The sequence below is a fragment of the Eleutherodactylus coqui genome, chromosome 4, assembly GCF_035609145.1.
Source record: "Eleutherodactylus coqui strain aEleCoq1 chromosome 4, aEleCoq1.hap1, whole genome shotgun sequence".
Lineage (NCBI taxonomy): Eukaryota > Metazoa > Chordata > Amphibia > Anura > Eleutherodactylidae > Eleutherodactylus > Eleutherodactylus coqui.
Window position 1 is genome coordinate 10686651 of NC_089840.1, and position 26654 is coordinate 10713304.

A 26654-nucleotide genomic window follows, 5' to 3' on the forward strand; every position below is an offset into this window, starting at 1 on the left:
GTACATAAATACAGCCCCAGAGCCCAGCTCAGTACGAAAATACAGCCCAGCTCAGTACGAAAATACAGCCCAGCTCAGTACGAAAATACAGCCCAGCTCAGTACGAAAATACAGCCCAGCTCAGTACGAAAATACAGCCCAGCTCAGTACGAAAATACAGCCCAGTACGAAAATACAGCCCAGCTCAGTACGAAAATACAGCCCAGCTCAGTACGAAAATACAGCCCAGCTCAGTACGAAAATACAGCCCAGCTCAGTACGAAAATACAGCGCCAGAGCCCAGCTCAGTACATAAATACAGCGCCAGGGCCCAGCTCAGTACATAAATACAGCGCCAGGGCCCAGCTCAGTACATAAATACAGCGCCAGGGCCCAGCTCAGTACATAAATACAGCGCCAGGGCCCAGCTCAGTACATAAATACAGCGCCAGGGCCCAGCTCAGTACATAAATACAGCGCCAGGGCCCAGCTCAGTACATAAATACAGCCCCAGGGCCCAGCTCAGTACATAAATACAGCCCCAGAGCCCAGCTCAGTACATAAATACAGCCCCAGAGCCCAGCTCAGTACATAAATACAGCCCAGCTCAGTACATAAATACAGCCCAGCTCAGTACATAAATACAGCCCAGCTCAGTACGAAAATCCAGCCCAGCTCAGTATGAAAATACAGCCCAGCTCAGTACGAAAATACAGCGCCAGAGCCCAGCTCAGTACATAAATACAGCGCCAGGGCCCAGCTCAGTACATAAATACAGCGCCAGGGCCCAGCTCAGTACATAAATACAGCGCCAGAGCCCAGCTCAGTACATAAATACAGCGCCAGAGCCCAGCTCAGTACATAAATACAGCCCCAGAGCCCAGCTCAGTACATAAATACAGCCCCAGAGCCCAGCTCAGTACATAAATACAGCCCCAGAGCCCAGCTCAGTACATAAATACAGCGCCAAAGCCCAGCTCAGTACATAAATACAGCGCCAGAGCCCAGCTCAGTACATAAATACAGCGCCAGAGCCCAGCTCAGTACATAAATACAGCCCCAGAGCCCAGCTCAGTACATAAATACAGCCCCAGAGCCCAGCTCAGTACATAAATACAGCCCCAGAGCCCAGCTCAGTACATAAATACAGCCCCAGAGCCCAGCTCAGTACATAAATACAGCCCCAGAGCCCAGCTCAGTACATAAATACAGCCCCAGAGCCCAGCTCAGTACATAAATACAGCCCCAGAGCCCAGCTCAGTACATAAATACGGCCCCGGAGCCCAGCTCAGTACGAAAATACAGCCCAGCTCAGTACGAAAATACAGCCCAGCTCAGTACGAAAATACAGCCCAGCTCAGTACGAAAATACAGCCCAGCTCAGTACGAAAATACAGCCCAGCTCAGTACATAAATATAGCGCCAGAGCCCAGCTCAGTACATAAATACAGCGCCAGAGCCCAGCTCAGTACATAAATACAGCGCCAGAGCCCAGCTCAGTACATAAATACAGCGCCAGAGCCCAACTCAGTACATAAATACAGCGCCAGAGCCCAGCTCAGTACATAAATACAGCGCCAGAGCCCAGCTCAGTACATAAATACAGCGCCAGAGCCCAGCTCAGTACATAAATACAGCGCCAGAGCCCAGCTCAGCACATAAATACAGCGCCAGAGCCCAGCTCAGCACATAAATACAGCGCCAGAGCCCAGCTCAGTACATAAATACAGCGCCAGAGCCCAGCTCAGTACATAAATACAGCGCCAGAGCCCAGCTCAGTACATAAATACAGCGCCAGAGCCCAGCTCAGTACATAAATACAGCGCCAGAGCCCAGCTCAGTACATAAATACAGCGCCAGAGCCCAGCTCAGTACATAAATACAGCGCCAGAGCCCAGCTCAGTACATAAATACAGCGCCAGAGCCCAGCTCAGTACATAAATACAGCGCCAGAGCCCAGCTCAGTACATAAATACAGCCCCAGAGCCCAGCTCAGTACATAAATACAGCCCCAGAGCCCAGCTCAGTACATAAATACAGCCCCAGAGCCCAGCTCAGTACATAAATACAGCCCCAGAGCCCAGCTCAGTACATAAATACAGCCCCAGAGCCCAGCTCAGTACATAAATACGGCCCCGGAGCCCAGCTCAGTACAAAAATACGGCCCCGGAGCCCAGCTCAGTACGAAAATACGGCCCCGGAGCCCAGCTCAGTACGAAAATACGGCCCCGGAGCCCAGCTCAGTACGAAAATACGGCCCCGGAGCCCAGCTCAGTACGAAAATACGGCCCCGGAGCCCAGCTCAGTACGAAAATACGGCCCCGGAGCCCAGCTCAGTACGAAAATACGGCCCCGGAGCCCAGCTCAGTACGAAAATACGGCCCCGGAGCCCAGCTCAGTACGAAAATACGGCCCCGGAGCCCAGCTCAGTACGAAAATACGGCCCCGGAGCCCAGCTCAGTACGAAAATACGGCCCCGGAGCCCAGCTCAGTACGAAAATACGGCCCCGGAGCCCAGCTCAGTACGAAAATACGGCCCCGGAGCCCAGCTCAGTACGAAAATACGGCCCCAGAGCCCAGCTCAGTACGAAAATACGGCCCCAGAGCCCAGCTCAGTACGAAAATACAGCCCCAGAGCCCAGCTCAGCACGAAAATACAGCCCCAGAGCCCAGCTCAGCACGAAAATACAGCCCGAGCCAAACTCAGTACGAAAATACAGCCCCAGAGCCCAGCTCAGTACGTAAATACAGCCCCAGAGCCCAGCTGAGCACGAAAATACAGCCCCAGAGCCCAGCTCAGTACAAAAATACAGCCCCAGAGCCCAGCTCAGTACGAAAATACAGCCCCAGAGCCCAGCTCAGTACGAAAATACAGCCCCAGAGCCCAGCTAAGCACGAAAATACAGCCCCAGAGCCCAGCTCAGTACGAAAATACAGCCCCAGAGCCCAGCTCAGTACGAAAATACAGCCCCAGAGCCCAGCTAAGCACGAAAATACAGCCCGAGCCAAACTCAGTACGAAAATACAGCCCCAGAGCCAAGCTCAGTACGTAAATACAGCCCCAGAGCCAAGCTCAGTACGTAAATACAGCCCCAGAGCCAAGCTCAGTACGTAAATACAGCCCCAGAGCCAAGCTCAGTACGAAAATACAGCCCCAGAGCCAAGCTCAGTACGAAAATACAGCCCCAGAGCCCAGCTAAGCCCAGCTCTGTAAGATACTGCCGCATGGAGGAAGATCATCTTTTTAGGTGGCCCTAATGGTGGCGATCACCCCAGCTTACATCCACATGGTGCCTCCCCTACAAGCTGATGCCCTCTGTAACCGCATGGGTCACACAGCCAAGGCCGGCTGTACCCCGTTAATTCTGCCTATCATAACCTCCCTAGATAAGGTCATGTAAGTAATAGAATCTCAAAGTACTACAACTTCATTGATAATGCTTCAAAAAATGGCGCTGCGGTTCATCCTTTCACACAGCGAGTGAGAGCGGTTATTATCCTACCATGAGATCCTTAAGGCGAGAGAGCAGAATCATCTCCTCTTCCGGCGTCGCTTCCTCCAGTTCTTTACTGGCGCCATATGTGGTAGTCAGACACTTCATACAGGCTGCCAGGAGAGCCCGCCGCCAAGAACAGCCCTTCCCCGCGGCACCGTCTGCAGCTTGTGATACGCAGTCCGCTACAGCCCATCTGCAGGACGGGAATTCATTAAAAGAATTAGGACAGCTGAGAAAAAGCCAAGAACCACAATTAACACTTCAAGGACACCAAGTTAAACACATCCCTTAAAGGCTCCGTCAGCGGGGTATCTTCTGCCCGGGCTCATTAAAGGGGTTATGCGGTTATTGGACAACCCGCTTTTATAGGGCTGCTTGTAGAATAGTAAACTTAACTACACTTACCCTCCTCTGCTGCCGGAAGTCAGGTGACCGCTGCAGCGCCATTGCCCTTTCTCCTAGGATTGGCGCTCACATCCTGAGCGCCATGCCGCCAGTTCGGAAATACTCTGATTGGCTGTAGCGGTCACCTGATATCCTGTAACATCTGTCATAAATGCTGGAGCACAATGTCCTGGCAGCGCTGGATGGGCTAGTACAATTCTGCTACAGGCGGCCCTACTGAAGCGGGTCCTCCAGTCACCGGACAATGGGGAAAAATACAATGGCAGCATGTCCTCTTTTGGTCTGTGTTCATGGATCTCACTCGCACACGTGTGACCTCCATGGGGCCTTCATACAGTCATGGACTGATATTGAATATTTCCATGTGAATAGGCCCTACAGGGGAGCTGCCACGTCAGCGGCGTCGGCTGCATCGCTTTGTAACCGCCGCTGCACTGACTGAGGCCACAGGAGACATATCTATCCACAGCAGACATTCCGCAACAGATCGGCAGCGGAAAATCCGCATCGAGAACCGCGCCGTGGGGGGGGGAAATTTACGTGGATATTAATGCAAATTTGGGTGCAGAATTTACCCCAAGCCGTTAGATGAGGAGCAATCCGAACCCAAAATGTGGTGCCATACTTCACATGCTGCCGATCCAAAATCTGCTCTGCAGGTCGATTTCCGCAGATTTTCTCCGAAATGTTTATGAGGTTTCAAAAATCTCATCCCCTGCACAGAAAATGCGCGGCGTTTCCAGCAGCAGCGGAGTGCCTACATGGAAAATCCACAGCAAATCCCCCCCTAGGTGGATACATACTGCATCAGGCATCTTCATACTAACTCCTGTTCCTCTGTACCGACTCTTCTTAGACTCATCTCCCAGCGCTGTGAATGTGTCAAGTGGGCGGTCCCCTCCACTGTCAATCTAGTCTGACGTCACACATTGACCGCCCACTTGACCCATTCAGACCACTAGGTGTAAACATGAGAAAGACATTGTTGGAGTCAGCGGGTGTAAAGCTTACATGACGGGTCCTCTATAAAGGACAAACTATAATAGGAGGAGAGAGAGAAGGGGTCCCTGAATCAGAGCCCACTAGAGATGAGCGAATCTACTCATTTCGAGCAATTGCTCGATCGAGCGCCGCGATTTTCGAGTACTTCAGTACTCGGGTCAAAAGATTCAGGGGGCGCCGGGGGAGGCGTGGCAGAGCGGGGGGTAGAAGCGGGGAACAAGGGGGAGCCCTCTCTCTCCCCTTCTCCCCCCCACTTCCCGCTGCAACCCCCCACTCACCCACGGGGCCCCCCGAATCTTTTCGCCCGAGTACGGAAGTACTCGAAAATCGCGGCATTCGGGCGAAAAAGGGGCGTGGCCGAGTAGGCTCGCTCATCTCTAGAGCCCACATGTATCAGCCAGAGCGGCTACAAAGCATGACTATCATATGGAGCATCCAGGAGGTTTGTCCACTGATTTCAATGAGAATTGTGTAATGCAACGTTTTCCCTGTGGGGGCGCTGCAGGGAAGCTGAACACTTTCTTCCAGTTTCCAGGCGACGGACATTCATCACGTTTTCAGAAACTTTGTCAAATAAAATACAATGAGTCCAACAACGTCTGTCCTGACGAGGAGACACAATGCTGCATCTGAGGACTCTGGCGCCCCCGGGCTCACGCTGGTCATTCAGTCGCTTGTTCTGTCATTACTGATTATTTTACACAAATAACATTTATTTTCATGCAAACTACGGTAGAAGCGCAACAACCAGCAGCCAACCGGGCTGCCAGCAGGGGGGGAACAGACGGCGCCCACAGCTGCCACCGGCAACAGGCTGACTAATAGGGGAAACGGAGCATGCCTGCAGTACAGTGTGTCACCCGGCATTCAGGACGTGTTATACGGACACCGCGGTGACAACAGCTGCACCGGTTACCCATCGAGGGACGTTTCCCGTAAAGCAAATAGAAAATAACTTTGCCAAAAAAAAATATGTAAATTGAAGAAAAATTCATTTCAGCCGCTTAGTCGCATTTCTCTTTGTGAAAGCTTGGTGGTCGCCAACATGGCTGCCGTTCCATCTGCTTCCTGGGCAGTGGCATGCCGCCGGTAGAAGCGGACCACGCACGATACTAAGGAGCCCGGGGCCGAACTACAAGTGCAGTTCTGCTATGGGGAGTTCTATGCCGGCCCCTCTTCTTGGACAACCAAGACCCTATAACAATAAGGCTGGGGCTCCGGGTCTTCACTTGGCCCCTACGGCAGCGGGTCGGAAAGCCAAAGACAATTCTGCTTGCAACTTTTTTCCATTACCGGGAACGATGCGAGGAGCGGCACAATGTTACTTGGCCATATGTGTGACCGTCACTGTGAAAACAAGGCTACAACCAAACACCGTGACGGTTCCCAGTGCTTGAAAGGGTCGCCCACCAGCCAATAAAGGGGCCCATGCTCTCAGCTTTAGGCTGCATTCAGACGAACGTATATCGGCTCGGTTTTCACGCCGAGCCGATATACGTTGTCCTCATGTGCAGGGGGGGGGGGGGAGGCTAGAAGAGCCCAGGAGCAGGAACTGAACTCCCGCCCCCTCTCCACCCCTCTGCACTATTTGCAATGAAGAGAGGCGGGGTGGGGGCGGGGCTAATTTGCGCCCTTAGCCCCGCCGCGCCTCCTCTCATTGAAAATAGTGCAGAGGGGCGGAGAGGAGGCTGAGAGGGGGCAGGAGCCTCAGTTCCTGCTTCTGGCTCTTCCATCCTCCCCCCTGCAGACGAGGAGGACGTATATCGGCTCGGCGTGAAAACCGAGCCGATATACGCTCTTGTGAACGCACCCTTAGGGTCCGCAGTCCTTGATCACTTGTGGACAAGCGCTAAACTCAGCAGTACAGACGCCGAGGCCAGTGATTGGCCACAGTGGTCACATGCTGAGATAGCATGTGATTGGGCTACCCAGAAACAGATGGAGGCTAGAGACGACCGGAGGCAACAGGTGAGGAAATGGGCTCTCTTATTAATTTTTCAGTAGCCTCAGATTAACGCAACAATTTTTGGGGGGATTTTCATCACAACTTTTCAAAAATCATTTAAAAAAAAGAACAAACCTTCACTTTTCTGTTTTTTGTGTGGTGAATTAGTTTTTACTGGCTTCATTTTTGGGTGCATATAATGTATTGTGCGATTTTTTTTTCTTTTAGAGCTGAGACAACAATCAATTCTGACATTTTTCCTTTTTTTAACCCCTTTAGGACCAGGCTGTTTTGTACCTTAAGGACCAGACACTTTTTAGGGATTTTACCCAGGTGGCGGTTTTACTGCCCTGTTTTGTTTCCTTTAACTACCAAAATTATTTTTGCTGCGTTTTTTCTTTTCTGTGACATATAGGACTATTTTTTTATATCTTTTTCACTGACTTTTTTTCCGTTTTTTTGTTTTATTGGGGGTAAGAAGCTAAAAAACATTTTTAACATTTATAATTTAAAAAAAAAAATGTTTATATTTACACTAAAATAAAGTATGGGAACGGGTTCCTCTATTTGTTTCGGACATTTTGATATATAGTATGTATGGTTTTGGTTTATAGGGCGCATACGGCGACGGTTTTGTTGGCGTCTGCTTTGTGTTATTCTCTTTCTTATGTATATATTGTTGTTTTATTCTGTTATTTTGTTTTACTTTTTTATGTAATTGTGTTTTTTTTACTATCTGTGTCCCCCATGACGTCATACAAGACCTCTGGGGGACACTCATTTTTTTTTTCTTTATTTGACACTTTCCCACTGTAGCTGAGGCGTCCATAGGAACCCTAGTTACAGGGGAAAACAAACCCTGTAGTGACATTAGTCACCTGCAGAGCTGCCAGGGTCTAGTCTGACCCTCCAGCTCTGCAGTAGCAGGGAATCCCTGGAGGTCACATGACTGAGCACTGTAGATCGGGGAAGCAGAAGGCAGGAAGGGTTAAAAACCCCTCCTGCCTTCTGCTCCGGGTTATCAGCTGTCACTAACAGCTGATAACCCGTTCCTGTCTCTGACTGATTGCAGAGCAGGAAACTTAGAGCACCGCCGTAAATTTACTGTGGCTGGTCCTAAATGGGTTAAACAGCATTCCTCAAGCACCATAAAGGACCCATTACATTTTTTTTCTGCTGGTAGGCATAATTAAGACGATACCAAAATTATACATTTTTTTATAGGTTTTTCCACTTTTGTGCAATTAAACCTTTTTAATAAAGTATTTTTTTTCTATACCATTACATAAAGTCCTGTAACTTTTATTTCCCCACGGGACGGAGCTCTGCAAGGGCCTATTTTTTACGTAACGAGCTGCAGTTTTTATTGGTAGATATGGTTTTTTGATCACTTTTATTTCATTTTTTGGAGAGGCAAAAAACAAACAAAATAAGTATTTTTTCTCGGCTTTTTACTTTTGTTGTAGTTTTTTTTTTTCCAGTTTTGTTGTGCAGGAAAAAAAAAAGTGTGTTCCATTTATTATACGGGTCATTATGGATACGGTAATGCACTGCAGTACTTCTGATCAAGCGCCATGCAGTGGACATAAACATTTACATCTTGTTGCATTCAGAACCCCACAGCCAGAATGTTAACTTGCGTCCCGTGACATTACGGGATTTAAAGGACATTTTTTTCCCTTAAGCCGCCTGCAGACGGGCGGAAATTCCACGGCGGGATTTCCCGTAGAATTTCCGCCCGTGGAAGCTGCCATAGGATTGCGTTAACAAACGCAATCCTAGGCAGACGGCCGCGATTTGGCTGCGCGAATTCTCGTGCGGCAAACAAATCGCGGCACGCTCTATTTCTGTGCGGGGCTCGCAGAGCCACCAGCTCCGCTCTGCGCATGCGCTGGTTGCCCGGCAGCCGGCACATGAGAGAGCCGGGGCGGCGGGAGCAGGTGAGTTCCGCGCTGCTCTCTGCAGACGCTCGGGTCGGGTCCCGCTGCGAGAATTTTCGCAGCCGGATCCAACCCCGGTCGTCTGCAGGCGGCCTTACAGATCTACCCTTTAAGGGATTCTGTCAGCAGGTTCATGAAGTCGGAGTCATGGAGGCGGGCTGTGCCAACCCCTCCCCGCCGCAGCAGCTTTCTTCCTATACAGAAAAGTAGAGAGTGTTCACTCTCCATGCTGTGGCACAGCCCGCCTCCATGACTCAGAACTTGGAGTCAGACTTCATCAACCTGCTGACAGAAGGTTGAGATAACTAATCCTACAAACATCCTATAAACATTTAACCCCTCTGCCAGACGCTTATGTATCCCAGCGACAAAGGATCAGACATGTTGGAATTCAGCATGCCCGATCGTCCTCTGTGGTCAGAGCAGGCTGCTGGCTCCCATACACACTAGTTGGTCAGATGCTCTGCAGGAATTGGCAGGGGTGTAATGATAATTAATCTGTGTAGTCAGTTACTGTATGAGGGCAGACGGGCAAAAATAAAGGAGATAATTGCAATAATTACTACATCCAAATCATCCAAATCATTCAGTCTGTTGAAATGACGCATCTGTTCAGCTCTGGGACTGAAAGGAGTTGTGCCAAGTCATCAAGTTATCCCCCTTATCCATGGGGTCCAACTGCTGGAATCCCCTCCGATCCTGAGAAAAGGAGTCTGGTCAGTCCCTGAGTAAATGGAACAAAGGTGGCGCAGTTGTGCCGCAGCTCCACTCACGTCACGGTCGGCGCCGGAGATGGCTGCGTCAAAGCACTTGGGCAATCTCTGCAGCTGTTGTTGAAGTGAATGGAGCACCGGAACAACCTCTGCGCCACTCATGGGGCTGACCGGGCACCGGTGGTTGGAATCAGTGGGGGTACCAACAGTCAGACCCCCACGATCATTAAAGGGGTTGTCCCGCGCCGAAACGGGGTTTTTTTTTTTTTCAATAGCCCCCCCGTTCGGCGCGAGACAAACCCGATGCATGTGTTGAAAAAAAAACCGGATAGTACTTACCCGAATCCCCGCGCTCCAGTGACTTCTTACTTACCTTGCGAAGATGGCCGCCGGGATCTTCACCCTCGGTGGACCGCAGGTCTTCTGTGCGGTCCATTGCCGATCCCAGCCTCCTGATTGGCTGGAATCGGCACACGTGACGGGGCGGAGCTACGAGGAGCAGCTCTCCAGCACGAGCGGCCCCATTCAACACGGAGAAGACCAGACTGCGCAAGTGCGTCTAATCTGGCGATTAGACGCTGAAAATTAGACGGCACCATGGAGGCGAGGACGCTAGCAACGGAACAGGTAAGTGAACAACTTCTGTATGGCTCATATTTAATGCACGATGTATATTACAAAGTGCATTAATATGGCCATACAGAAGTGTATAGACCCACTTTGTTTCGCGGGACAACCCCTTTAAGATATACTCTCTTCTGTGGGGAGGGAATAACTGTATAACTTGGACCAGCCCCAGATGTGTCAGCTGCTGTAAGGACAGAACATCTACATCCGGGATAATCCACAGGCCCGTATATCCAGCAGCCAACATGGTCAGACGTTTTGCCGTATCTGCGGTGACAGACTGCAGTGTATATATTTAATCCCCCCTGAAGTGCAGGAGGACGCTCCCTCAAACACACCGGACTCCGCAATATACGCCACTATACGTTGGTTTCTGGTTTGGCACGCAAGTGCGTGGCAAGCCAGAAACCAACGGGCCCACATGTCTGGGCAGCGCTGGTTTCTGGCTCGGCTCGCACTTGCTCAGAAGCTCCTATTTGCAGCACCACTACTTGCCTTGGATTACAGAGCGGGTATCACAGGGACTCGGCTCTCCCACAAGGGGGCATCCGAAATACATTTTTTGCAATGTATTGAGATACAATTCATTCCTACTAGTCACTCACCTGTCATGGGCAGAGGGCAGCGCCAGCACCTCGGGCAGCTCCTCCATCAGCTGCTCCACTTCACTCCCGTCAGCCACAGGGACAAGTTGGGAGAGAACAGCAATGTGTTCCAACGTCCACTCGGAGGTTTCTGCCCTCAGCGCCCCCTTCACCAGCTTGTTCCAGAAGGCTTCTTTTAGTGTGTGTAGAACCGCAGATGACACTAAAAATGAGAAACGTGATATGTGTTACCCATATATATAGGGGGTGTCCTATATGGATTACAGGGCACTGATCTATACGTACTGCTGACCACATCGGCATGTGATGTAGAAGGATCCATTGTATAGTCCCAGTACATGAGCTACAGCATGAGGGCATGCCAGGCCTTAGCTACCTGCAAACCCATGTAGTCACACAGGGCAGTGGCCACCAGCTTGCAGGGGGGCACCAGGTGGATTAAGGCTGAGGGAGATTGCGCCCCCTAGGTAGTCCACCTAGCCACATGATGTGCGACAGTGTCTTCTGGAGATACAATAATCGCCCTGGTTCTGGTGCTGCATTTCTGCCATGAGCTTGCTTCTGGTACCGTATGCACTCCCTGAGCGGTTCTAAAGCGGGTATGCTGCTATATTACAGTCTTGCACACATGATGCAAGAAAGGGCAGTATTTTTGCTGAGGCCGTTTGATTGGAATGAAATGCCACATGGAACACTTTCACATCAAAACAACAGAGCCGAACCGGATGGAGCCGACTGCAAGTCAACGGGGTCAGTTGTACAACGGGGGTCCAGCGCTGCGGACTTGGTTTACCACTGAAATCCCGACATAAACGTGAATTCGGTCGATGATCAGGCAAGAAAGTTCAGCCAAATGTTTGCTTTCCCGATCATTGGCCAAGTAAAGGCCAAAGAAGAAGCCGACACTCATCAGCGGACCGCGTCTTCTGTGCATAAGAATACTCGCTCGTTGGCGTCCCCCCACCCCTTCGTAAGCACGGAAACGCGCTGCCGCCATTCAGTATGCGGACGATCAATCGCTGCATTAAATGTTTGGTCCCAAACTGCAGATATATCTGTATATAGAAGGCCCAGCGCTGACGAACACGCTCATCATCGGTCGCTCGTTACCGTGGCCAGATTATCCTAATGTCCATCTACTGTCCACTTCATGCATATAAACCAGCGGATTACTGAGCGCAGCCGCCATGTTGGGGGCTCTGAACATGGCCCCGCAGTCCTAAATATAAAGGGGTTAGCCCATAAGAATATTTATCCCCTACCTGCAGGATGGTTGATAAATGCATGGCACCAGGTGTAGATTTTGATTTTGGGGCAACCCCCATCTCCTCAAATGCCACACAGAAAAGAAAATGATATATTTTTTTTGCCCTGACAGGCTGTCAGCATGTACTCGGCTTGTGCAAAAAGCAGCAGGACAGAATTATACCCACACCAGAACAGTTCAGTGAACATATACAGTACCAGAACCAAGTGCATAAATACAGCGTCAGAACCAAGCTCAGTACATAAATACAACACCGGAGTCAAGCTAATGATATAAATACAGCCCAAGATCCTAACAAATACAGACCATGCTCAGAATATAAATACAGTACCAGATCGAACCTCAGTACACAGGTACAATAACAGAATCAAGCATTACATAGTTCCAGAACCAAGCTCATAAGAAATACATACAGCCCCAGAACCAACCTCCGTACATAGATACAATCCCAGAGCATAAACACATCAGCAGAACCAAGCTCATAACAAAAACAGTAGCAGAACCAAGCTGTAATGTGTGTTGCGGGGCACTGAGGGGTTGACAGCAGTATCTAGGAACATCAGAGAGGAGGATTTATGCAGCTCCACAGGTAAGATCATCATGTGTCCAGGCGGCCGCAGGTGGACCCCCAGCCTGCATCTTCCTGGTGCCCCCCCTACAGGTTAGTGTCTGGAGCTCTGTGCAACCTCACAGGTCCTTTATGTTAATTGAGCAGCAGTCACATATGTGCACGACTGTCCCTTTAATGGTCCAGGACACGGATAGAGATGCTGGATGCATCTCACGATAGGGCCGGTCTCACCGGTTTTGAGTTGTGAATTCCGCGAGTGTTTGATCATCAGTAATACGCGGACCAAATGTATTGGATTACACAGTTCTGCTCAAATTAGCGGGTCTGAATCACGTAATCCGTTTGCAGAAAATAGAACGCAATATCCGCTACATAGAGCCCATTGTTCGCTATGGTCGGGGATATACCCGCAGTCCATAGACAGTTATATTGTGTACGGGCTGCACATATCCGCTTCATCGCTAAGCGGCGGTGAGAGAAATCTAAACAAACCAAAGGTGTACTACACATGAGCGCCTATGAGAGTACGCGTTCATGCGCAGCACATTAGCAGTCGTATGCAGGGCCACGGCCGGGCTCACAGCTGGAATCCGCTGCATGCCTCCCGCAGCGGATTCCACATACAGCCGCCTAGGCCTGGCCTAACATCCAGAGCAATTTACCTTTAGGCATCTGCGTGAACTGGCAGCGTCCCGCACTCTTCAAGTAAGTATCCATTAATGGCAAAAAAGTCTCCATCTTCTTTCTCAGGACCTTTGCCCTTCCGGGATGGAGGCACCAAAGCTCAAACTGCAGCCTGTGAGTCTTACTGCGCTCCACCAGGAGACTAGCAATCGTCAGAGAGGTTTTGTTCATCTTACTAAGGCAATGCGTAAGAGTGTCGACCTCAACGACATGCGCCAACGCCGGTTCTCTCCGAAGAGCATCAATGAGGACAGTCTCTAGGTCGGACCCAGCCGATGTTGACAAAAGATGGCCGACCCCTCGCGCGTGTTCCACCGAGAAGCTCAGATCTTCTTGGCACGGTTTCCTTCCATGACTATCATTGAGAAGTTGCACCAAAATTGCACCATAGTTGGTCAAGTTCTGATCGGAGTCATCATCGTCCTTGAGAAGACATTCTTCAGGAAGCTTCAAGAGGGCCAGAGTTAGTTCATTCAGCTGGATGGTGTCCATGTACGGGTGTAGGCGCTGCAGAGCTTCCAGGGAATGTGGCATCTTCGCCGAGGATTTGGGGGGGTTTTCAAGAACTTTAAGGACACTGACATAAATGGCATCAAAATACTTGGCCACCAGATGGAGATTGCCAGTTTGCTGTAGCAGAGGAGCGATGCACTGCAGCAACTGAATGACGCCTTGGTCAAGGCGAGAGGATAGAAGTTTAACGGAGACTGGGTTTAAGTTGTGCATGGGGGCAGACTGGCGCTCCAAAGCCAAGAACCAGCTCTCCAAAAGAGGATGCCTGAAGATTACAGGAAGCACGACGTCCAAGGCCTAAAGAAAATATATAAGACAAAATTACAGAGTAGTGACAGACTGGAGGAGACGGGCTTAGACATTAAGATGAGCGGCACATGCCCCCCCTATGATATGACGGGCACAGAGCGCGTCCATACGACATAAGATGAGCGGCACATGCACCCCCTATGATAAGACGGGCACAGAGCGCGTCCATACGACATGACCAGCGTCAGAAGTGGAGGCTCCGACAGCGCAGGTATGGACTCCATCTCCCTGAAAACACCTTTAAAAGATGTAGATCAGCTAAATGCGCCCTACGAACCTAATATATATGCACTTACTGTCATAACGAACCCAGAGATACCGTTATATTTTGGCAAAGTGTCTCTTTGGTGAAGATATCGGCAAATAAGTATCTCCTGCACTACATGCTAAGGAGCCCCGACCCATCCGACGGGCGTTCCTAGTCTGTGAGCGGCTCAGCTCTCTTCCACCCTTTCTGGTAAAGCCCACCCGCTTTCTTGCTGGCTGACTCCTCCATCTCTTCCCACCGGACAAGTCAGGAGTACCACCTTGCATGCGTCCGCACAGCACCGTGTGACCAGACATATGAGCTGTGACGGACATCACTGGCGTCACGAGCATGCACCACACATGTAGCCGACAGACTTCCTTTAAGGCTCGGATGTTCATTCATCATAGCAAAACACAATTGTAAAGTAATAGGATAGGACAACAGATTGGCCAGTCACTAAATAAGAGGAGGCCGTGGGTTTCCTTACCGTGTTTCCTGAAGGCTCCGGCACGCTTGTGTCACTTTCTAGGAAGAGGTCCGATTCGGTCTGCTGCTCTTCTTCTTTTTGACTTTGGTATTCTTTCTGGTATTTGCACAGGAGGCAACTCAGAAGGTCCAAGAAGAGGCCAACCAGAGCGGCTCCGGCAGCCCTCTTGTACTGCGGGCGAGGAGGAGACTACGTGTTAAATGTTAAATACAAACAGCATGCAGAGAAGGCAAATAATATTATATATGATGGGCAATATGGCAATGTTTGATCCCTGCCCAGTTATTATGGCACTGCCTCCCATACTGCTGCACTGAAGACCGAGGGGATGCAGAGCCCCAACTGCAATATACGGCACAGTAACCCGCTGGATGTCTTGCCACTGACGAGTCGCAGGAATGTACAAGTCACAACGTGACGACTTCACTTACATTACTTGCCCACGAAAGCAGGGTGGCGCTGCAATCCTTGGGCATGCAACGTGTGTTATAGAGAAAGTGCAGCCCAACCCCCTTCAAGGCCTTATTCACACAGCTGGATTTGCGTTTTGTATTAAGCACTTATTACGTAGAGCTGAAACCTTGTCGATTTGCATTGGGACATTCAGATCTGCGTTATTTACACACGTGAGAGTAATGCAGCAGGTCCTGTTTTAGCCCATTACAGTCATTGCGCTGTGAACACACGTGGGACGGTCCACACGTATTGATGCAGGAGGGTATTACAGCATTATGTGTACATGAAAAGCAGAATGAATACCCACACAAAGCAACAGACGAGGAATATGCAGAGCTGCAGTCCGTGAAAACAGAGCACACCCCAGGAACTGAATCTGCATATGCCAGAAGTGTGGCTACAACTTTAACCCTTTAAGGACGCAACGATTTTTGGCGGATTTTCTTCTCCATTTATCAAAAGTCATGATTTTTTTATTTTTCCGTCAACGCGGCCATATAAGGGCTTGTTTCTTGCGCGGCGAGCTGTAGTTTTTATCGGCGCTACTCTTGGGTATATAGACTATATTGTAAAACTTTTATTATTTTTTTATAATAGCAGGGAGAGAAAACGCATCAATTCCGCCATACATTTTTTTTTTACAGCGTTAATCATGCAGCATAAATAAGACAATCCATTTTTTCTGCGGGTCGGTACGGTTACAACGATACCAAAATTCTTACATTTTTTTTTTAAGGTTCTTCCACTTTTCTGCAATGAAAACCCTTTTTTTGGAAATCTTTCTTTTTTTCTAAATCGCTGCATTCAAAGTCCTGTAACTTTTTAATTTTCTTATGTACAGAGCTCTGTGGGGGCTTATTTTTTGCGAGACGAGCTGTAGTTTTTATTGGTACCATTTTGGGGTACATACGGCTTTTTTGATCACTTTTATTGTGTTTTTAATGAGGCAAAAGGCTAAAAATTAGCCTTTTGCCTCAGTTTTTTAGCGGGTTTTTTTACGCCTTTTTCCGTGCACAGTCAAAAGCATGTGCAACTTATTGTACGCGTCGTTACGGATGCGGCAATTTTTTTATGCAAATCTAAGAAAAAGCATAAAAAAAGGGTTTTTTTCACACTTTTTTTTACATTTTTTTTTTATTCATTTTTTGAGTCTTTTTTTTTTGCAACATTTGTGTCCCTCTGGGGGACTTTGACCACAGTATTGCCCATCGCTGTGATAAGGCATGGCAGGGCTACTGCCCTGCCCTATCGCTTATACAGCGATAATAATCATTGGCAATACAGGACGCCAGTGTCTGACGTCCTGTTGCCATGGGGACAGGCCAGGCTCTCGCGCTCCCTCTGTGAACTCTTTCCCTGCCGCGATCTACTTAGATCGCGGCAGGGAAGGGGTTAACAGCGGGGGGGCGCATCTCTGATCCCCCCCCCCCCCCCCCCCGCTGTTGTAGCAGGATGCCGGCTGTGACAGTCACAGCCGGCTCCCGCTGCGGGATAATATGTGATCTCACGCTATCCCCAGGACGTAAGTTTACGTAAGTACCCCGCTCCCAGGACGTAAACTTACGCCCTGGAGCGGGAAGGGGTTAAATAAACTCTGTGAATATACGTACATGTCAAAAGTTTTTATTGGTGGGGTCCGGGCGCTGGGACCCTCATCCATAGATAGAACGAAGCAGCAGAAGGGCTCATCTGTTGTCTCTATTCATTAGCTGAAGACAGGATCAATGGAAAGTCTATGTGCCCGTCCCCAGCAGATACAGTGCTTGTGTAAGGGGCTGCCCAAAAAGATAACTGATCACTATGGCAACAAACAGCGTTGCAACAATTCAGTCCGTGTGACAATGTTTGCAGCATTTTGCAATGAGCATGCTCTCGGGATCTGGATGACAGGCTGACACTAAGGCCACGGAGTCAGTCAGGGAGTGCGATCAGTAATGAGAGGTGCAGTCGGAGAGGCCTTACAAGAGATGCCATTTTCTGCAAGGGCCCGATTATTGAAGTAAGGAAGAGCATTCAAGGCACTAACACAGAACCCGCAGGAACCCAGTATCTGCGAACGAGACGTCAGGTGTGTTTGGAGTCTGGAGCAGTGAATGTGACACCGCCTGCAGACGGGGTAGAGGTTACAAGTACTGGAGCAAGCAGGGGACTGAGCAAACAGAGATGAACTGGGGAACATCTAGACAATGCTTTCCTCCTCTTGTAATCCATGAACCGTAAGTGAGGTCGACCTCCGTAGAAATAGTGGGTGTGCACACTCATAGGAACTGAATTAGTGCAGCAGGCCTGTTCTATAAATCTGCATGGGAACATTGCAGCTACTATTTCTAAAAGGAACATCCCTTGCAGGTCATGGACAAAAACGCTGTACATCAATGCGAGTTCTAGGAGTAAGGACGCAGAGTACGGTTTATTATACTGTTAGCAGGGAGGGGATAACCCATCTTATAGGGACTGTATATTGTAACCTGTGAATTATATATTTCTGTGTTATAGAAGAAAAATTCGGCAAAGTACCATTAATAGGGTTTCTCATACACGGTTGCTTTTTTACTGCTTGTGTGAATAGTTCACAGAACCCAGTTAGCGCAGACGGCATCAGGCCGCTGTAAAATGTAAGTCAAGGAGCTCATTTACCCTCATAGCAGCATTGATTACATCTGTGCTCTTAAAGGGGTTGTCGCGCGCCGAAACGGGTTTTTTTTTTTTTTTTTCAACCCCCCCCCCCCGTTCGGCGCGAGACAACCCCGATGCAGGGGTTAAAAAAGAACACCGCACAGCGCTTACCTGAATCCCCGCGCTCCGGTGACTTCTTACTTACCTGCTGAAGATGGCCGCCGGGATCTTCTCCCTCGGTGGACCGCAGGGCTTCTGTGCGGTCCATTGCCGATTCCAGCCTCCTGATTGGCTGGAATCGGCACGTGACGGGGCGGAGCTACACGGAGCCGGCATCCTGCACGAGCGGCCCCATTGAGAAAAGAAGACCCGGACTGCGCAAGCGCGTCGAATTTGGCCATTAGACGCCGAAAATTAGACGGCACCATGGAGACGAGGACGCTAGCAACGGAGCAGGTAAGTGAATAACTTCTGTATGGCTCATAATAATGCACGATGTACATTACAAAGTGCATTAATATGGCCATACAGAAGTGTATAGACCCACTTGCTGCCGCGGGACAACCCCTTTAAATAAACAAACCTTGTACATTTTTGGTAATTCTGTTGTCTCCATCACATCCTGAAACCTGCGTCGCGCAGCGCTCCCCACGACGTTCTGGTGGGAACGTCGCCACCCGGACCCCCAGCAATCAAAACTTTTGACGTGTCCATGATTGTCTCAGGTACGTTCACCAGAGACTTTACACGGTCAGTGATGGAGTAGATGGTAATTCGGTACCTTGCTGAAGTCGTCCACCGTAGTCTTCAGACACAGCAGGGTATGCTTTACTGCAAGTGGAAATGCATCTTGGGGGATCCGTGATATGGAGTCCTTCAGATCCTCCTGAGAGTCTCCTGTACTGCCGCTTACAAACACCTTCTTCAGCAGAAGATGATAGGAGTTCTCCTCGTTCTCCTCCGATACTTTCATTTTGTCTTGACCCTGCTCTGTGAACTAGAGGAACAAGCAATAGTCAGCAATCTCCAGCGCCCGGCTATCTCCCGCTATGCCAGTCAAATGAATGGAGCGGTAGTATGTGGACTCACAACACACTGCCCCGGGGACTTTGAGACCCCCATTCTCATGAGTGGTGGTGGCCCCAGTGACCCACTAATTAGATAGTTATCCTATGGAAAGAAGATAATATCTTTTTGTGGGACCACCCCCTTAACCCATTCCTGCCCCAGGGCACAGGTAGATGCCCAGGTTGGGAAGCAATTCCCACAAATGGAAGCACACTTACATCCTACGGAGGCGCAGGCTCAGCTTCTGAGCCAGTGCCATAGGCAGCAAGAGCCGGTCTGATTGACAACTGGCCACCCAGTGCAACAGAAAGGGTTGGTGATAACTCTGATCCCCGCCGTTTATCCCTTACATGCTATGATCAATGTTGTTCACAGAGGAAGGGTGCACTCTATGGCGTCATTGGCTCTCCACTGTGTAATCGCGGAGGGCAACGGGTTGCCATTGTAGCAGACGATAACGTCCGGGTGTGCCATGGCCTGTGTTCACTATGATTAGCGATAATGCACTGCAGTACAGACGTATTGTATTACCAGTGAGATCATAGCATCGGAAGTTCAAGTCCCCTACAGGGGCATGAAAAATGTAAATAAAACAGTAAAAGAAAAACAAAAAAAAGCAACAAACACATTTATTCACTTCGCTGCACTTTGAAGGCAGCTGTGCAAAAATATATATATTTTTTTAAAAAAAGTGTAAGAAAAAAACAAAAGTTTATTGCGCCAAGGTGGAAAAACCTAAAAAAAAAAATTTAAAAATGTCCATATTATTTTGGTACGGTCGTATTCATAGGAGGTCACAAAAAATATATAATTTATGTCGTAAAAAGAATTTATGTTTTTTCTTTCTTCCCCTCAAAAAAAAGGTATAAAAGTTATAGAGTACATTGTAAATGGTACCAATAGAAATTAAGATGTTAAAGGTTGCATCATTAGGTCCAAAATAGGCTACACCACAAAGGGGTTAAAGAGTAGAAGTGACATGACAGGATGTCCAGTATCTATAGGTTGATGTAACTATGGCAACCCCAGAGCAAGCAGTAATGTGCATCATTTATGGGGGGGCAGTAAAAAGTGCCAACTGTTTTTTTAGCAGTACGATCCCCTGCCAGATGCCTCCACCTAACGCGGGTGCACGAAGTGTTACTTGCAGTCCTACACATCCACATGGCACGGCACAGAAGGGGTGTAGATTTTTTTGATGGCTGCTGCGGATCTACAAGTATAACACATCGCTGGGTTCACAAGATACTTACTAGAGACTTTTTGGCTGATGGTGGAAACCACAAACTGTAATAGTTATAAAAGTTCTGAAGATGAATGTAAACCGAGGAACTCGGATCCAAAGAAGCCAACTCCTCATCATAGGACTGGAAAGCCAGGCAGAGCGCTAGAGGGTCGCGCTGGGCATGTAGAACATCGATCAGGATGGAGGCCAGGTACTGGATCACTGCGACCGCTAAACAACAAGAAAAAGCAGCTTAAATTACAGAGAATTAGCAAATATGGGGCTTTACCTTTCTATAGGCCAGTACTAAAGAAGAGCACTGAACGATGAAGGTGTGACCGCACTACGCTTTGGGCTCCGGCCCAGATTTCCATGCCACGGTTCTGTCTGGTTTGCCAAGACTGGCGCCCAGACAGAACTACATTATTCTGACTGGCACATATGCTGGAAAAGAAGGGAAACCTGCATAGATGGAGGCCTTACCGGTCTTCATCTTAGTGATGGAAGCCTATGGCCTCATCCAGGGTTCCGTCTAGATGACATATTTCATCAATCCAAACAGAAACCAGGGATGGAGCCCTAGGGGTGGCGAGGACACCCCCGACTTACCATCTCCAGACTTCTTAGACGTCAGCTCCTTATTTCTAGCTTCAAGAGCCACCATGACCAAAGGACTGAAAGGAAAAGCCTGGAGGATCATTTCTTCATCCAGAGCAACTCCAACTTCTTCATCCAGACCTTCACTGGTCTCCACAATGACGTCCACCATGTCCATAACATCTGGGGGAACAAAGGCCAATTATTACCACTTCTCTGGGGGTGCCGGCTGTCACTGACAGGGTCCACTGTCATAAAATCTGCAGGTTCTGAATGCAAAGAATTCCTTAAAAGGTTAGTCCTATGTCAGACATTTATGGTATATACACACAGGTAATGCTGCATATAGGTGCAGGTCCCAGAGGTGGGACCCAGATCTATCACATATCGCCAGAAGGGGATTCCTCCTACACCATCCTGGGTGCCGCTGCAGCCAATGGAGAATGACCGTATGGGAACAATCCAACTGGCTGTTCCCATCACTCCCACAGAAGTGAATAGTAGTTACAGAAACAGTCTAGTGCCTCATACAGAGATGTATTCCCACGGCAGCCATGACTGATCAAAATGAGAATACCCCTTTAAATGGATCTGAACTTCATGATCAAGAAAATGCATTTATGGGCAATTTGTAATAGAAAACAGGCGGTGAAGCGGTATTTGTGCATAGATGCTTATCTACATGTATTGGGTGGCTCGTCTATAAGATTCTTTGCAACAGATGAATTCCTCTCCTAGCAAAAAAAAAAAACCTCCCAAAACATTCATCTCCTCTTCCAAAAACCGCCTGTAGTTTGATGTCGCTCTGTAGGACTTCCATGCGGTGGTACAACGACGAAGTGACTGAAGATACAAACCATCGATGTGCGAGATGGGGATGCTGACGCTGTCCGAATCCTGCTGGCCGGAGCTCATCTGCACCATGCTGGCTTCTTGTACATAGTCGGTTACTTTATCGGTGTACGGGTATGGGTCGGAGACCACCTTCACTAAAGCCTGGGGGGGAAAGTGAGAAGACAACGTGTCCAGAGAAAGGTAGAGCACGGGCAACGCGGTATAATCCATGAACCACAATCAGGAGCCTAGAGAATGCAGGATTTCTGTTCCTTACTGTAAAATCAATTTCTCATCAGATTCATTGGGCGGCACAGCAAGACCTTGGGGTATAGCTGCTGCCACTAGGAGGCGACGCCAAGCACAAAACGGTTGTCCTTCCCACCAGCTACACCCCTCCGGCAGGCACTGAGCTCCATCAGTTTGTACATAAGCAGTAGGAGAGAACAAACTAACACCTGAAGTCAATCAATACAGACCGTAATAAGGGAAAAAACAGTTCTAAGTAAGAACCAGGCCCGAACGGATGATCCACTTCAGAGAAAAAGACCCAGAGCTACAGAGAACAGAGCAACTGGGCGGGCGCTGTATCCCTCAATGGATGCGACAAGAAATGGCTTTTATGGTAAAAAAAAATCCTATTTTACCGTCCGTGTCATTGGGGGACACCGCCAGACCTTGGGACGTTCGAGAGCAGAACCCAAGGGGGTGGAAACAGTAAAGGTAGTGCGGCAAGCCCGATGCCCTGCGGAGGAGTGCAAACTACAATGCATTCTGTAGGACTTGGAATAAACGAAAGCCTGGAGAAAGACCCCGCAGCAAGGAAGGACGAAGATCTGACCAGACGGGCAAGGAAGCGTCTGTAAATACAGCATTGACAATAAGCGGGGTGCCCAACACACTGCGGAAACCAGATGTACTGGGAGAGGAAACTAGTTCAGGGTGGAAGAGGAGAAGAGGCGGATTAGGCAGTGCTGACGGATCCTTGAAATGTATGACGGACTCTGTAAGGGTCCCAAGAAGGCCGGCTAGCAGGCAGTAGGGACCGCATCAGCCTTGCTTTAACAAGGATATACGAGTTCTGTCCACGTAAAGGAGGAGACAGAACTGGACCTTTAAAAAAAGAGCTGAAAAGCAGGCGAGAAAGGTAAAGATTGTGTAGTCTTCTCAAACCAAGATTATGGATGAACAGTAGTGACAACGGCCAACCTGGCCTGTACTCTGGACCACTCAGCTCTCAGCGGTAGATATTGGTCTTCCATCTATCCAGCTGGAGTAGAAGGCCAGGAGGACTATAATCTGGGACTCTGTTATAGCACACTGGTTGTTTTCGACATGGCCGCAGCGATGCAGGTTTTTTTTCTTTTGCTCGAACCTCAAAGTAGGCCATTGCTGCCGCATTCCTAGAGAGAACCAGAATGGTGAACGAGCAGACGGGTGGCCTGAAAGAAGGATTCTTGTGGGATCTGTACCAAAGTACTGAACAAGAACGGCTGGAACTCCCTGGGAAAGGAAGTAGTCCTACTGCAGTGCGAACCGCGCCAAGAAACTCCCAGGTCAAGAATACGCAAGCATTAAGCTGGAATGTCTTCCAGAAAAGGGGATGGGTGGAAAGGATCACCTGTATGAGAGGAACCAAGTTAGCAAAAACCTTGCCTGCCATATGAGAATTATTGGTTTTCTTTTTTTTTGTAAAGTAGTCCTCTAGAGAGGCCGACGGCGCGCGAACGCGCCCCGTCCAGAGGGAGGAGGCGGGGGCGCGCGAACGCGCCCCGTCCAGAGAGAGGAGGCGGGGGCGCGCGAACGCGCCCCGTCCAGAGAGAGGAGGCGGGGGCGCGCGAACGCGCCCCGTCCAGAGAGAGGAGGCGGGGGCGCGCGAACGCGCCCCGTCCAGAGAGAGGAGGCGGGGGCGCGCGAACGCGCCCCGTCCAGAGAGAGGAGGCGGGGGCGCGCGAACGCGCCCCGTCCAGAGAGAGGAGGCGGGGGCGCGCGAACGCGCCCCGTCCAGAGAGAGGAGGCGGGGGCGCGCGAACGCGCCCCGTCCAGAGAGAGGAGGCGGGGGCGCGCGAACGCGCCCCGTCCAGAGAGAGGAGGCGGGGGCGCGCGAACGCGCCCCGTCCAGAGAGAGGAGGCGGGGGCGCGCGAACGCGCCCCGTCCAGAGAGAGGAGGCGGGGGCGCGCGAACGCGCCCCGTCCAGAGAGAGGAGGCGGGGGCGCGCGAACGCGCCCCGTCCAGAGAGAGGAGGCGGGGGCGCGCGAACGCGCCCCGTCCAGAGAGAGGAGGCGGGGGCGCGCGAACGCGCCCCGTCCAGAGAGAGGAGGCGGGGGCGCGCGAACGCGCCCCGTCCAGAGAGAGGAGGCGGGGGCGCGCGAACGCGCCCCGTCCAGAGAGAGGAGGCGGGGGCGCGCGAACGCGCCCCGTCCAGAGAGAGGAGGCGGGGGCGCGCGAACGCGCCCCGTCCAGAGAGAGGAGGCGGGGGCGCGCGCACGCGCCCCGTCCAGAGAGAGGAGGCGGCGGCGCGCGAACGCGCCCCGTCCAGAGAGAGGAGGCGGCGGCGCGCGAACGCGCCCCGTCCAGAGAGAGGAGGCGGGGGCGCGCGAACGCGCCCCGTCCAGAGAGAGGAGGCGGGGGCGCGCGAACGCGCCCCGTCCAGAGAGAGGAGGCGGCGGCGCGCGAACGCGCCCCGTCCAGAGAGAGGAGGCGGCGGCGCGCGAACGCGCCCCGTCCAGAGAGAGGAGGCGGCGGCGCGCGAACGCGCCCCGTCCAGAGAGAGGAGGCGGCGGCGCGCGAACGCGCCCCGTCCAGAGAGAGGAGGCGGCGGCGCGCGAACGCGCCCCGTCCAGAGAGAGGAGCCGGCGGCTCACGAACGCGCCCCGTCCAGAGAGGAACGAACATTTGAAAAGAAAGAAATCAAAGTGAGATTTCGTATTTGCACTAAAAACTTTGGGTGAACGACGGCCACCAAAACCATACAAGACACCGACATCTCAGGTGCAGCAACTTCAGATGTGATGGAAAGCACTTGGTAGACATGATGATCATCTCTGGAGGACGCAGCTCATTGACTTTGGTTTTTACTGCCCGCAATGACAATCCTACCCCCTAGAAAAATGGGCTCCTCCAGCACAGGATACCTAACGGCTTACACAGCATTCACCTTCTTACTAGGGACTCCATTCAGAGCATGCAATGCCGGACAAGAGAGACCCAGCATGTGGGATTCCCCATTCAGCAAAATGCCACTGAGAAGGACAGAAACCATAGGATCCTATTATAGGTATGCGGTTTGTTAAGCAGCACTCAGATCCATCATACAACGGGTCCGTTTGGCCAGCGGATTCTGCTCTCCCGCTCCCATAACTGAGCAGGAACACAGAGCCGCGCGGAGCAAATGCGACCACCACTCTAGAAGAGATTAGAGCGAGATGTACGTCTTCAGTCATGGGGTTTAGAGACATTGGGACGGAGCTTACCCAGTCAGATGCAGGGGACTAGTGGTGGGCTGGGAATCTGCAGGCTGACTACTGACCGCCTGCAGGCTGGAGAGATGCTGGGGGCTCTTTCTTGTCCCTTAGCTCTGAGGTCCCTCCTTCCTTGTCTGCCGTGCTAGGAAGTCTCGCACCTTATACCTGTGGCCTGTACAGGGGAGGTCACAGTGCTGGATTGCTGCTGTAGCTGATCTATCGAAGAACTGGGAAGAGATTGTGCTGTTGCCAGAAGACCCGCTGCTGTAGTGCGCAAACCAAAATCCTGCCTTCTGACCTTGGCCTATGTATGCACAAGTAACGAAGGACTAAATTTTAAGTGCTGGCAGGCCAGGAGTGCCAGGGGCAACGCCAAGGAGCCCCAGAGGCCAGCGTTGTATGGAGGAGAATGCCCTGAATAAGGGAGGCTGTAAGGCACAGTGTCATGGCAGTCCCATGGCAGGCCAGGAGTCCCCTTCACCCTTCAGGTGCAACTAGTGAGAAGCAGGGAAAATGCCATATGTGATCAGCCAGAACAGTGCAGCACACGGACCTATGGAAGCCAGAGACCCCCGTAAGCAACAAGGGGCTAAATGTAGCAACACAGCTGCCTGGGAAGTAAACATGGCCAACCAGGTAGGTCGGGGTTGGGAAAGGGTGTCCCATGGAGAGATGAATCCCTGTTCCTAAAATCTTACAAGTATGCCAAAGGCGCTTGGGAGGAGGGGAAGCCGATGGGCGTACAACAGGCGAGGGACACAGGGCGCCATGCTGATCTAATCCGGGTTACAAATCTCATCTTCATCCTCTTCATCCTTCATCCTTCATTCTCTTCGGCTCCCCAGGAGAACCAGCAGGGTCACTGCTTCAGTGACTGTCAAATTAGAGGTGAGAGATCAATGGAATAACGGGGAGCAGGTGGGAAACTCAGGTGACCCCGTGGCTGACAGGAAGCAGAGTGGTTAGTGCTACTTTGTTTCGTTTTCTCTTCGCGGAGCAGGAAGTAACAGCGTGTCTGATGCAGCTCTGTTCGCCCTCCTTACTGGGAGTAATCAGCTTATTCCCGATTCCCACTTAGAAGGGAATAACGAAAACAAAAAAGACAAAAGACGTGCAGAGCAGGAGGTCTGCCTCCTATGGACACTAAGCTATAACAGATTTAGCTCAGTGCCTGCAAGAGGAGTATACCTGGGGGAAGGGACAAACTCCTTTGTGCCACCTCCTATTGGCAGCAGCTATACCCAAGGTCTTGCTTTGTCCCCTAATGATCCAGACAAGAAAAATAGGTTTCTCCTATGTTACAGCATGTTTAATACTTCAGAGCTGCATTCACAATACTGCTAAGAAAACCAGTCCACATGGTGTCAACAAACCCATCCCTCTCAGCTTAGCCGATCTCATAGAACACAATGTTCCCTGCTGCACAGAATTCTGTGAGGGCAAGTTACAGCACGTCTACAGCAGATTATTACATAGCAGCTGGTAGTAAATTTGGGCTTGGCCCTTTGCAGAATTGTAAATTCTGCTGTGAAGGAAAATCCATTTTAAAAATGGCTTAATTCATATCAGTACAGGTAATGAAATGCATCTACATCTATG

General features: G+C 50.5%; 1 protein-coding gene across 1 annotated transcript in view; it reads right to left on the minus strand.

The window, feature by feature from the left end:
- URB1 (URB1 ribosome biogenesis homolog) overlaps window positions 1-26654 on the minus strand; it is a 90126-nt gene that overhangs the window by 32396 nt on the left and 31076 nt on the right. The window contains exons 17-24 of the mRNA XM_066599070.1: window positions 21614-21752; window positions 20769-20939; window positions 20188-20390; window positions 18648-18863; window positions 14795-14965; window positions 13214-14045; window positions 10714-10915; window positions 3483-3669 (exon numbers count right to left, since the gene is read on the minus strand). Coding sequence (XP_066455167.1) covers window positions 3483-3669; window positions 10714-10915; window positions 13214-14045; window positions 14795-14965; window positions 18648-18863; window positions 20188-20390; window positions 20769-20939; window positions 21614-21752 — 2121 coding nt within the window. The remainder of the gene's footprint in view (window positions 1-3482; window positions 3670-10713; window positions 10916-13213; window positions 14046-14794; window positions 14966-18647; window positions 18864-20187; window positions 20391-20768; window positions 20940-21613; window positions 21753-26654) is intronic.